Source organism: Alligator sinensis, unplaced genomic scaffold (assembly GCF_000455745.1).
Source record: "Alligator sinensis unplaced genomic scaffold, ASM45574v1 scaffold886_1, whole genome shotgun sequence".
NCBI lineage: Eukaryota > Metazoa > Chordata > Crocodylia > Alligatoridae > Alligator > Alligator sinensis.
Genome location: NW_005842040.1, coordinates 2,063,418 through 2,077,120, shown reverse-complemented (window position 1 = coordinate 2,077,120; position 13,703 = coordinate 2,063,418). Strand labels below are relative to the sequence as shown.

The window sequence follows — 13,703 nt, the reverse complement described above, 5'->3', positions numbered from 1 at the left end:
CATCCCTCCCTGCCGAACCGCAGCTCTGTCCCATGCCAGCCCCACTCCCTCCCTTTCTGTGGGGGCCTTGATCTGCCCCACCTTGACACTACTTTCCTCCCCCCTCCCCTTCCACCACAACAGACTTATCAGCTGAATGTAGCTCTCCAAACTGCTGGGCTGTGCTCCTCACCGCTTACGTGCTGCATTGCAGCTGTGCATATGCACAGGGCATTTATCAGCCACTTTATTAGCCACATCAGGCAAAAAAAGCAGATTTTGGTACAGTCAATTTTCTTTATATCAGTGCTAATTCAATATTGGACCATTGTATTGGTGCACCTCTAGTTGGTTGTCACATGCTGGAGAATAGAGTACTTTCCCCATGCATGTGAAAAGAACCAAACCAGAGAAACTAAAATCAGGGAGAACAAGAGGGGGCACAAAGTGGGATGTGTGTATCACACCCTAAATTGGGCCTGTCATTCAGACATGACAACAACACTTTGACAGGTCCTGTTGTCCTGTTACATGATCCTTTTATTGTGTGTGTAAAAAATCACTGGAGTGTGCCATGTTTGACTCAAACCCTGTCTGTTTTGGAAATTCCTCTCAACATTTTATTTAGCCTTTGCCTTGAAAACAGCGCTTCACCTGAATTGGGAAAGGGCTTCTTGTCTTGAGATCGAAGCAACCCAATAGGAAGGAACCACATACACACTACTCGGTGTCTAGAAAACTGTTATACAGGAAATGATAGCATGTCTTTACCTGGGGCATTGTTAAAAAGTGATGGTCCTTTCCACTCCCTTGATGTACTTTCACCTTCCCTTCTGGAATTATGAATTAATCAAGAAAATAAACTTTCTTAGTGTCACACATTTCCTTTTCTTGCACAAGGAGGAGGTAAGAAAATAATGATCATGTGTCCTGTATTCAGATAGAAGTCTCCAAATGCTTTTCACCAGCTAAAAATATCAAAGAATTATGTTACAGGAAAGATGAGTTTGGCTCCTTTTCAAACCACACTCAGGTGAAAAGAAGCATAACAATATCTTTATCAGAGATCTGTCTCCATGCTTAAGGCAGGGATAAATTGATTAGTATGAGCTCTAGGCAAACTGGACAGTGGTGAATCACATTGAAAACCTTTTGGTAGGGTGTGAATTTGATATGTTATAACCCTTGATTGCTTTTTAGGTCTGTTGCTGTACATGGGAGAAATAAAGGGTGCAACTGAATTAATACAGTTAAGGATAATGCTTGTTGGGTTTCTGTAGTGTGTAGATGTCTGCTTTCATTGCAGGGATTGATGCTTTGGTGCTGTGGGTGTCTTAATCTCTGGCTTCTGGTTTGGTTGTCGGGGGCGTCATATGGCTTCTCTGTGTGGGGGGTGTAGGACTGTGTAGTATAATTTAAATGCCATGGGTGTAAGATTTCACAAAGCCATTCCTAACGAACTGGTTATGGAAGCTACAGTGAAATTAGCCCCTCTTTCAGAGTACTGACAAACCTCATTTAAAACAGGGTGAAAATTATGAGTACAGTAGTTTGGCGTTTTAAAATAAAGATGCTTGTGGTAGTTTAAACTTTGTGGTCTTTCCCAGTTACGGACATTTTAGTTTTAAAATTCTAAACCTTTCAATTTTCTCTTTCTCAGAATTTGTTGTCCTCGTTACGGTGAGAGGAGGCAGACTGAAAGTGACTGGGGCAAGCGTTGCGTGGATAAATTTGATATTATTGGGATTATTGGAGAAGGAACATATGGGCAAGTGTACAAAGCCAAGGACAAAGATACAGGTAAAGGTGGCGACTTTAAAAATTTGTTTTGGATCTCTTGCAGTAAGTGAGCATAATGTATAGCTAGCTAATGAGAGCAGTACCACTAAAGACAGTAATGTCTCTAGGAGCCTAAAGAAGTTAGGTTCTGAAACCACAAATGAAGGGGTCCAAGCAAAGGAGTTCAAACAAAGCCATGTCCAACCTGTTCTAAATTCATTGTTTTCTGCCTGGCAATTGTAGCATCTTTGGTCTTTGGGATGCCCTCTTTTTGTGTTCAATAAATGAAGTTTTGATAATCCTGAATAATTTGCACATGATATTTGCTTCCTACTCAGCAAGTTTTAGTAGAAGATGGTGTTGTGTACAGTAATATCTCATGTTACTGCTACTTTTTACATTATACCTACAGGACACTTATCGTGATTTGTGAGGTATCAGAAATAATTAATTAAAAGAATGAATTATAATGTGATTGCATGAACAAACCTCTCATGATGTGAGGTGCTTTGTAGTGTGTTGACCCTGTGGCTAGTAATGGCCATCATATCTCCCAAGGAGTGCAGTTTACATCTCAAGGATCAGTAATCCAAGGATCTCAATATCCTTTACAATACTGATTTTCACAGCTCCAATTTGTTTGAAGGCAGGATCTCCCATTTAACAGATTAAGAAACAGAGGCCTGTAGTTTGAAATGTCTTTTGGAAAGTAATAGTAAATCATCAACAGTGAGAGTAGAAACCAGTGCCTCTGACTCCTTATGACTACCATATTTACCTGAATCCAAGACTACTTCAAATTTAAGATACCCCCAATAATTAGTTTCTATATACTAAAAAATTATAAATTTTCTTCAAGTTTTCTAGATTTGGAATCTAATTATTGGAGGATCATCTTAAATTTGTCTTGATTTGTGTCCCCCACTGCTTCAGTGGGAAAGCAGCGGTGGGGGTGTTGTTTAGGTGGCCCTCTTGCCCCCTGCCCTACCTCCTCCCCATAACCTCTACTTAACACCTCTCTTGTGGGTCCGTCCCTCTCCTTCCCTTCCCCCGCCCCCACCCTCCGCTGTCCAGTATGTCTTGGATTGGATTGGTGCTCGCTCCTACCCTGGGGGTCTTCAAAAGGAGGCTAGATAATCACCTAGCCGGGGTCATTTGACCCCAGCATTCTTTCTTGTCCATGGTAGAGGGTTGAACTTGATGATCTGCTCAGGTCCCTTCTGGCTATACCAGCTATGAAGCTATGGCTCCAGCTTCATTCCTTCCTGGGGTAGGGAGCATGTGGAAGTGAAACCCCTATTCAACCATGAAGCAGTGTACTGGGGCCAGAGTTGTGCTGCTGCTGATTTGGCTGGAGGCAGGGAACAGAGTTTCTATGCGCTTGCCCTTGGAATGAATGGAGCCAGAGCTGTATGTGATATTAACGATGGGGCGGGGCAGGTTGCTTCTGTGGCTCTTGCCCCAATCAGGCCTCTGGGCCTGAGTCAGAGCTGCAGCAGCTGCCTCTTCCCCCTCCCTACCTCCCGACTGTTTATTCCAATCCAAGATGAGGGGTTCTTTTTCCCCTGTACTGAATGGGGTGGGGGTGGGGTGGATACCTTGTCTTGGAGTCCAGTAAATACGGTAATTCCTAACAGCAGACTAGACTTCCTTTCATTGAGTGGGTTTTATTTCAGGCTGAATTAGTGAAATAGCATTCCTATGCTCAAAGCTCCAAGATGGAGATAAAATAGTGCAATGTAACACTTTTTTGAAATATGCTTTAGAGCATTGATTTAAAATATAAACTAAGCAATTGGAACCTAGAAAAGTCTGCGCTAATGCCACAAATCAAAACTGAATGAGTATTTTCCATTAAGAAAATGAACGATAACCAAAAAGGTTGGAGAAGAGTGGTAAGACAGAGTGTCATTTACTTTATCTACAGTAGCTTTGACACTGACTTGTTCCAACAGGTGAGCTGGTTGCTCTAAAGAAAGTGCGGCTGGACAACGAGAAAGAAGGCTTCCCTATCACAGCCATCCGTGAAATAAAAATTCTCCGACAGTTGATCCATCGCAGTGTTGTTAATATGAAGGAAATTGTTACAGACAAAGAAGATGCACTGGATTTCAAAAAGGACAAAGGTATTGTTAGTTGCAGAGTGACTGCATGTTTGGGGGGGGGATAAAGTGGCCCCTGTGCAACATACTTTTGGCGTGATTTAGATAGATCCCTACTTAATAGCATCTCCTTTCTTGCAAGCTTCAAGGGACTGAGAGCTGTTGTATCCATCAGAAGCTTTGCTGGAGTACCTATACTGACTGAATTATACTGGCAAAGCTGCCTTGTAGGGATATAGATTATACCAGTAGGGGAGTTTTGGTTGGTATACTCTGTCTCTGCTAGGAGGCCCTACCAGTCTCGCACGTTGCTTGGGCGGGGGTGGGACAACCTTTTTGCCAGGTGTGCCACAAATTGAGCCCCATGGTCTCTCCAAGTGCCACTCCAATCCCCCTACTGTACTTGATCTGCTGCTCTTCTTTTTCCTCCTTGCCTGACCTGCTGCTATGCTAACTGTCTCCTCCTTCCCTGATCTCCCATGAACCACAGACAGAGGCTGCCCATGCCACTTATGGCACCCTTGCTGCAGGTTGACCACCATTCATTTAGTGTTTGATTTGCACGCCCATTCCCATTCATAATTGACGTAGGAGTTGGGGGAAAAAACTGTCTACCTAGTCTTGGATCAGTGCATTTGTCTACTACAGACTCTGGTATCAACTGATTAGACTATTCTGTTGATGCATCAAGGAAGAGACTCCAGCTTATTCTCCCTGAGTTGCATCAGCTCTGTAGACCTAAGAGATTTTATAAGATCTTTAGTTTTTTCCCTACTTTTTACTTGCATAAGCCCTACAAAACAAACAGAATGAACCAGAGTCTGTTCCTTTTTGGGTATTTGTTGTACACCTTCAACAGAATTGTTGTTTAAGTCATAGTTATGAACACTTGAGCAACCCTATTCCTATTAAGAGATGCTTTAAATTTGGGCTGCAGTTCCTTTCATACTGGTCTTGACACAAGGGTTCATGTTGACATTACAGAACTGTCTTTTAGAAAAATTGTATTTGTTCTTGTTCACTAAGCACACTTGATGTGGATGTTACTGAGAGAGCCTTTGTAAGGGTATAAAGCATTTCTGAGAGGTTTTTGAGAGATCAGTCTTTAAAACTTAGTTAACCTTTGCTGTGGTTTTTTTTCTCCCATACCACCGCTTCTGACCCTGGTCAGTTCCCTTAATTTGCTGGATAATGTTAACTGTCTGAAGAACTACTTTATTTAACAGACGTGGAAGTTTTTTCTATGGTCTTTCACCTTATAAGCTTGATGGTTTGTTTAAAGCGCTTACCTTTTTTAAGTTTCATTTTGGATAAACTCTTCAGCAGATTCAATTGTTTGACTGGTAGTTTACACCAGTGCTTCTTCTGTCCTCTTATCTCTTGCTATAAATAGTGCACCTGAGAAGAAGAAACATTAATTTAAGCAATTAATGTTAATTAATGCTGCATTAATTTATTTAAGCAATATTTTCAAAAGTAAGTCAGAAGTTTTGGATGCTTTGATTTTTGGGGACCCAATGTTACACCATCTTCTGAAATTTAGGTTCCTCTAGGGTGCTCAGCTCAGCACATAATATCACAAGTCACTTTTTAAAAAAAATCTTAGTCTGTTTCGTAAGTTATTCTACTAAATATAACCAAAAACATTTGAATCTGCTCTTTCGTTCCCAGTCTGATGTATGTTGCCTCTCTTTGTTTCAGGTGCCTTTTACCTTGTGTTTGAATACATGGACCATGATCTAATGGGGCTGCTAGAATCTGGCTTGGTACATTTCTCAGAGGACCATATCAAGTCTTTCATGAAACAGTTAATGGAGGGTCTGGATTATTGTCACAAAAAGAATTTTCTTCATAGAGACATTAAGTGCTCCAACATCTTATTAAACAACAGGTAACATGACATTGGGTACGGTACAGATTTTTTTTCTAGATTTTTTTTTTTTTTTTAACCAGATTCTTTTTTCCCTATTCAAATTGGTTAATTTGAGCTGTGAAATTATAGAGCCCTCTTCTAAAGCACAGTTAAGAGTAAGCTGTTCTAATCTGGTTGGAATTCTGTCTCCTGCGTATTTCTACTAGTAGCATGATAGATTATTCTAATTAAGCTGTTGCTCTTCTGGGTGTTGCCACTGCATTTTGAGTTCTGTTAGCAGCCAAAGGTGAATGAGCATAATAGCCTCCTATTTAATTTCCTGTTGGAGGCGGACTTCCCACAAGAGACCCTTTGTTGGCAGATTCTACTGCTCATTATCTCTGCTTCTTTTTCATGTTAACCTAGGAACACTAAACTGTCTTGGTGCAGTTTTAGCTTTTAAAGTGTTTAAACTGGATGCTTATCTTGCTGGGATCCTATGACCCCAGCTGACTTCCTGCCCTTTGGGCGGGGGGCTGGACTCGATGATCTTCCGAGGTCCCTTCCAGCCCTGATGTCTCTGAAACAAAAATGTTGTTTGCCTACCCGCTTATTCACACAGGAAAGCTATTGCAAATTATGATAAATTTAAAGTGGAGTAACTATTCTGCTCTAGTATTCCCCCATTCTTACTTTGCACTGAAAGTGACTTAATCAGCAAAGTGTAGAATAAGAGTGTCCACCCAGAGAAAAAGAGCTATTTCTTCATGTAGACAAGCCCATATGTTGCTGCTTAGGGGATGTTTGGGTATGTTGAAGCAAACCTATGCATTTAAGCCTACAAATAAAAAAGGAAGCCATGGAATGGATTGTTAATTAAGGGCATATTACAGAGTTAGACCTTGCTCTCAGAACCACCCGATGCACCAAAAAGTAAAAAATCCTGAACAGTGTGGTAGAGATAAATGAGGTGCTTGCTTAGTGGTAGAACTCAGGGGAAGAATTCCTATTGCCATTGCTATTAGTTCAAATCTTAGACATCCCAGAGGAAAAAAGTTACTGATCTATTTCAGCATGGTCTCCATGGTTTCCTTGGGCTTCAGGGAGTATAAGGAAGAACTAAATATGTCTCTTCTAAGTCTCTAGTATTTCCTGATTAATTTTTTTTTTTGTTCCCATCTTCCCAACACTGTGCAGACACCATTCATTTAAGTTCTCACATAGTGGCTACCTCTCAGGTTTTTTGTTGTCAGACTTCAGTCCCTTTTGTAACCTTTACAGTCCAAGCCTCTAAACAATGCAATTGGTTCTCTTTCTTTCTGTTGATCTCTGTGGCTACTTACAGATATGGGGAAAAAACCCCCAAAAAACGGTGCTTTACTTTCAGCTCAGTACGCTTCTGCACCAAGCGCAGCACATACCCAGAAGAGGCATTGTGTCAGTATGACCTGGCTCGCCCAATATCTATATATAGCCTGCAAGCTTCGGCAGGGCCTTTTGGTGCTTTTATCTAATAGCTGATTGAATCAACTGTAGATCACTGGAGCTTTTTGGCACTTTTAAGTGCCTGATCTATAAAGATGCTGGGGAGCCAGATCAAACTAACATGCTTCCTCTTCTGGTAAAGTGCTAGATAGTTCAATTTTAGGGGTGGAGTAGAAGGCTTCAGATGAGTTCTTCCCATTTATCTCAGCTAGAGATTACTGTTGCTGTTTTGAGGCAATCTTTTATGGAGTAGGCTATAATTTGGTGACAGTTTGCTAATCATCTTTGGGACTCTGTCTGGATGCCAGTAAGGACTGACAAGATCTGTGAAAGTAATACTGCAAGGAAATGCAGCCACATACCTTGGGACCTGTAGAATGATTTTGTGGAGCCACTGCCGGTTGGAAAGTCTTGTAGTAGAGATGAAATTGAATTACTATACATCTTCCTTCACCTGGAGAAGTAAATAGTATTCAATTTTAAGAAAAGAAAAAGGCAGGTGTAAACAATCCAGTCAGTAGCTAAACACTGTTTGTCACTTATCTGTCCCATTACCTTATGTTAACTATTTTTTTGCTCTTTCTTAATTTAACTCATGTGGGTAGTTTATGCTTCTGTTTTCCAGTGGACAGATCAAACTTGCAGATTTCGGACTTGCCCGACTGTACAGCTCTGAAGAGAGGTGAGGCACTTGAACTGGGGAATTGCTAATGTGGAATGAGCAATGCTGATGCCCAGTAGTCAATCTGGGAACTTAGAAACCAGTTTTGTTCTAGAGTAAATGCATTTATACTCTGCAAGCGTTTGGGGGGGGGTGGAAGAACCCTTTCAAATGGTACTGACAGCTTCTTGTTCGTCAAACCCAGTAGATTTTACAGAAGTTTCACTTCTTTCACTCTCTGCCACTCATTTTACAGTACTTATTTCCAATCATCATCCTCTGCCCCCAAAACTTTTGAGTAGGCCTGCTGTTAACAACACATCAGCAGTGTGGTGCTAGGTGAAGTAGGGTGCTAGGCACATGTAGGGACAGAGTTTTTGAATGCAGGTGTGTAGATTTTCCATCTCAATAAAAGTGGTTTGATTTATTAAATGAGCAGTCTGTCAAGAGCTCCCACTGACTTACACAGGAGTTGTGGAAGTCCAATGGCTCTTAAAATCAGCCTGTTTTTATTTAGATGCCTGACTTCAGTCAGTGTTTTCAAATATATAGACTTTAAAGCATTTTGAGATTCACTGGGACTAACTTAAATGTGCGCATCTTGCCTTCCAGCCGTCCATATACAAATAAAGTCATTACATTATGGTATCGACCTCCAGAATTGCTGCTAGGTGAGGAGCGTTACACACCAGCCATAGATGTGTGGAGCTGTGGGTAAGCATCTTGCTTTATTCTTTTGCATTTCCTTGCAGCTTTGAGCATCAGAAAGAACTTTTCAGCCCCAGCTTGCATTCTAACAATGACCCCACAGAAAATACTTGACTTGTAACTGGTTCAGTAGCAACAATATCAAGTTGGATTTGCTTTCATTTCAGCAATGTTTAGGAAAATGAAGAGAGGCAACTTATAAAATAGGGTTGATGAAATAAAGGGGGCTAACAGACATGGGGAGGAAGGGGGAGAGAAAAAAAACAAAACATGCTTTACCAGAAGCAGCAGCGTGTTACTGAGACCCAGCTCTGCAGTGTCTGTATAGTTTGGGTGCATCAGGGGTTTTTGGCCCATTTATCTAATAGCTGATTCAATTAGCTATTAGATAAAAGTGCCAAACAAGCTCCACTAAAGCATCCAAATCTATACAGACTTTGGGAAAGCCAGGTGCAACTAATGCATTGCCTCATCTGGGCTTGTGCTGGTCACGGGAGCGCACCATGTTTAAAGTAAAGGACCTTTTTTGTTTTGTTTTGTTTTGTTTTGTTTTGTTTTGTTTCCCCATGTCAGCAAGCAGCCAGAGAGTTTATCATATCTAATCACTCAATTACACTTTTAAGACCAGGCTTTGTCTAAATGCATGCTGCAAATACCTTTCCAAAGAATTGCAAGTTTCTTGGGAATTATTTAAAAAATAGATAACTGTACCTTCCCAGCACAGGATCTAATTTCTGGTTATCTAATTGTCTTATTATGTCTATTATGACAGGTAGGTTAAGAATACTGCCATTTCCATATGTAGGATACTTACTACTGTAATTCCTTATTTTGTTTCCCCTGCCTGCATCCCTTGTAGTTTTGGGCATGCCTGTTTAGAAAACTTACGTTAAATTCCAGATCTAGTTTAATTCCAAATCTAGCGCTGTTAATACTCCAACAGGATTGTGTAGGCTTTTTATAGCCTCTCTTGTTGGCTTCCATATCATACTAGACCAATTTATGGTTTGAATTTTTTTTCTATGTCCCCCCTCTTATCTGCCAGTCCACACAGTAAGCCCTCCCTGGAATCTAAGATTCTAGCTGGAATTGCATTCTTGTTCTTATATAGTTCCTGATGGTAAAGCTGCTGAAGTCGCAAATCAGCTTTGATTTAGGTTTCATCCAAGTCTTTATGCAGTTACAGAATGTATCAAGTACCATCTGCACTCTGAATTTGACACACCAAAATAAGGGTGTGTTATCACCAAACAACTAAAGCATTTTGTAAAAGTTCTTAAGCTCCAGAGTGAAATAGAGAAAGGAAGCATGCGTTGGTTTTGAAATACATTATACTTGTTTGCTTTTTTTATAGTGATTGAGGCTGGGTATTTTGTACTAAATTGTTTGCTTAGGTGTCATTAATATTTAAATTGTACAACCAAGCTTTGAAGTTAACCCTGGTAGATGCATAAGGGAAGTTAATGGCTCTGGTACTCTTTGTTCATTCTGTGCAGCTTGCAGGCTTGGAGTAGTGAATTAATGTCCTAGTGGAGGTTTTCTGTAGCCAGCAGGCTGGAAACTTAATTTAGGTGGAGACACCAAAGGATACTTGCATTCTTCAAAGAGAGTAATATCCATAAACCATCATAAAGCAGAGAATTTGAGACCTTTTGTTGGTCCAGATAATCACCTGAGCAATTGGATGCCTGTGGATTTAGTACAGTGATTCTCAGCCGGGGTGCTGCAGTACCATGAGGGTGCTGATAGAAGTGATGTTTTGTCACACAATCAGCCCTCTGAAAGCGCGCTGCAGCCATGCCCTAACAGAAATGCACAGCTGTAGAGCATTTTAAAAGTACCCAATTGCATGACAAATGAATCATCATTACATGAGGGTTCAAATGAAGGCACTTCAGAGTGGAGCACCTTCATTAACTTATGTCAGTGCCTGCTCAGGAACAGGGCTGGGCTCATGCAGCCCAGCCCTGTCCCAAGTGCTGTCTTCAGGATGGCTGGGGGAGAAGGGAGTGGGGAGAGAGCACCATCTGAGGTTTGCCCAGCCTGTGCTGGGGGTGTGGATTGGAGGGCCCCCCCCAGGTGGGGTCCTCCAGTTCAGAGTGGAGCACCTTCATTAACTTATGTCAGTGCCTGCTCAGGAACAGGGCTGGGCTCATGCAGCCCAGCCCTGTCCCAAGTGCTGTCTTCAGGATGGCTGGGGGAGAAGGGAGTGGGGAGAGAGCACCATCTGAGGTTTGCCCAGCCTGTGCTGGGGGTGTGGATTGGAGGGCCCCCCCCAGGTGGGGGCCTCCAGTCCACCCACCACTTTCTCCCACCTCCAGCACAGGCTGGACAAACCAAGACAGAGCTCCCTCCTCATCTTCCCCCCATCCTGAAGACAGCACTGGAGCTGGGAGGCAGGGCTAGGGGAGAGAGGCGGTAGATGCACAGCCAGCTCCAAAGTGGAGTTTGATTTTTCCGCCACCCCACCAGACCCAACAGAGGACATCTTTTGGGTGGGGGGAAGGGGGGCTCTCATTCATGGGGCCATGAGTTACAGCACAAAGAGTTGCATGTCTGTCAATGCCCTGAGGTTGCTGCAAGATTCTTTAAAGGGTGCCAGTAGGTGTGAGGAGATGAGCAAAGGCTTATGGTGTTCCCTGCCTGGCCCCTCTGCATAGAGGTAAACACTAAAATAAGTTAGTTTTTTAAATGGGGCGCTGCTCACAAGTTACAGAGAGTGCCTCAGGTCTAATGAGGGCTGCCTTGAGTCTTAAAAAGGTTGAGCTGCTGATTGAATGATGCAGAACCAGATTTTCAAAGCATCTTAAATGTAAATTTCAATGGCTCAGCACCCATATATGGGGCCAGGCTTTCCAAAAGGTTCAGCACCCAATAGCTTCCCTTCTGGTGCTTATAAATAGATTTCTAACAGAGCTCTGTGAACCTTTGTGAATGTGTGGCCCATACCAAGGGTGCTGAACACTTCTGAAAGCTGTAAAGTCCTAAATTATTCTCTCTGCGATACTTAAAGAAAATAAAAATAGTAACAGTGCCTGCAACAGACCACGCATATATGTGGCATTTAAGTGAGGCTTATGTCTGAAGGTTCAAGGAGAGAGTGAACTTTTTCCTTGTCCTGATCTTTTCTAGCTGGAGTGAAACTAGTCAAAGTATCTTCAAGGTAAAAAAGCAAAACAAAATTTCTTGTTTACTCCTGGTTGTGTTTTCGTGATTCTGTTAACATTTTTCTGTTTTCCTGAGAAATGTGACAGGCTTGATACCTTAACAGGGCTGTTGGCAAATGTTGCTCCCTCAGTGTCTGGAATTAGTAACTTTTTGCACAGAGGTTAGTTGGTCAGTTCCTGGTTTCGAACTCTGGTGCGAATAACCTTCCCTAAACAGAACTGCTTAGAAGCAGAAATGCCATGCTGTTCAAATGATCATCCCTAGTGTTTGCTGTCATGACCTCTTGTTTTTTTTTCTCTTTCCAGTTGTATCCTTGGGGAACTGTTTACAAAGAAGCCTATTTTTCAAGCCAATCTGGAACTGGCTCAGCTTGAATTAATCAGGTAAAGCATTGCACATGCATGCTTATAAGAAGAGGTATTACAGAAACCACTCATGCACTCAGTCTTAGTATTACACCAGCTCCTCCTTTCTCTAATCAGTTTGCAAAATAAAAGCAGTAATTATTGCAACTGCAAATGTGAGTTATTAGACCTCTAGTTCTTTGCATCTGAAAATTAAGTTCACGTCTGTTTAATGTGCATGTCCTCAAAATGAGTGCAATAATTATTTTTGAGAGCAAAAATAAGGATCTCAAAAACAAGAGATCAGCACTGGAAACCCAACATATTTTAAATGCCTTTTTTTTTTAAATCAAGGTAAGCATTCTCCTTCTCCCTTGACCTGCCTCCCTTCCCCAATATCTCTTTAACCTGAGACTTCTCTAATCCTTCTCAGCCCCTGGCTGTCTATGCTAAGCTGCTTTAGGATGGGAATTGTTTCACTGGGATGACACTAGCTGGGCTGTGCGCTGATAGCTTTCTGCTATCTGGTTCTCTCTCAGCCGACTCTGTGGGAGCCCCTGCCCAGCTGTGTGGCCGGACGTCATCAAGCTGCCCTACTTCAACACTATGAAACCTAAGAAGCAATACAGAAGGCGCCTGCGTGAGGAGTTCTCCTTGTGAGTTTTATCTGAGAGTAGACAAACTGAGAGAGTATTTGTGGTTTTGTGATTTCTCGGATATGTTCCATGATTTATACTTTGGTGGTGTTACTATACCCTCCAGTGGCTTTACTCTACCATTCCTTATGTAGAAGTGGAGGAGGTAGTAAGATGAAATGAGACTTCCCACCCCATTTTTCTCTCTGCCCTCTAACAGCCTATATTCAAAGTGTCTTTTCATTCCTAAGGAGCCTGGAGCTGGCTCATCACTTTAAAATTTTGGCCATGTTGTTGTTGATTACTATCTTCCCACAGAGTTCACTGCATCTGCAGTTCTTGCTTTAAGTGCACTGTCTGTGAAACTTTCCAGTGTAGCATCTAGCCTGTCAAACTTCCTTCAGGGAAACTAAACACAAGAGCCTATCAGTCTCAGAATGCTGCCTGTGAAACTGTCCGTCTTCCAGGACAGTTCACTATCTGTGAAAGTGCCATTGTCTAGTGATTCATAGCAGAGTTTGCCTTCACTAATGACTGAAGTGAGATGGGAAGTATTATGAGTCCAGTGTTTATAATTCTTTTGCTGCTGATTCCTATGGAGTGTGCCATTTTGCTTAGAGTTGGATGACTCTAATTTGAATTGGATGGGTTGTCTCCATATATCAAAGGGAATGATTGCTCTTCAAGTGAACTTTAAGCTCTTTTCTGAACATGTGGCATAGGATTCCTCCCCCTTCTTTTCAAACAGCCTCTTAATGTAGCCTTGTTCCTAACCAGCATTCCTTCAGCTGCTCTCGATCTGCTGGACCATATGCTGACTCTAGACCCCAGCAAACGTTGCACGGCAGAACAGGCCCTGCAGAGCGACTTCCTCAAGGATGTTGACCTCAGCAAGATGGCTCCTCCAGAGTAAGTGCTGATTGGCATTGCCCACAACAGCCTGCCAAAACTGCCTGGGGGGTGGCAGGAAGAAGGCAATGAAGTGTGGGC

The 13,703-nt window shown here is 42.2% G+C and overlaps 1 protein-coding gene across 2 annotated transcripts in view; it reads left to right on the top strand.

Moving 5' to 3' along the window:
• CDK12 (cyclin dependent kinase 12) overlaps positions 1 to 13,703 on the top strand; it is a 40,410-nt gene that overhangs the window by 15,257 nt on the left and 11,450 nt on the right. For both annotated transcript variants that reach the window (XM_014519436.2, XM_014519435.2), the window contains exons 4-11: positions 1,640 to 1,779; positions 3,714 to 3,884; positions 5,562 to 5,751; positions 7,823 to 7,879; positions 8,471 to 8,572; positions 12,040 to 12,117; positions 12,618 to 12,734; positions 13,491 to 13,622. In XM_014519436.2, the coding sequence (XP_014374922.1) occupies positions 1,640 to 1,779; positions 3,714 to 3,884; positions 5,562 to 5,751; positions 7,823 to 7,879; positions 8,471 to 8,572; positions 12,040 to 12,117; positions 12,618 to 12,734; positions 13,491 to 13,622 (987 nt within the window). The remainder of the gene's footprint in view (positions 1 to 1,639; positions 1,780 to 3,713; positions 3,885 to 5,561; positions 5,752 to 7,822; positions 7,880 to 8,470; positions 8,573 to 12,039; positions 12,118 to 12,617; positions 12,735 to 13,490; positions 13,623 to 13,703) is intronic.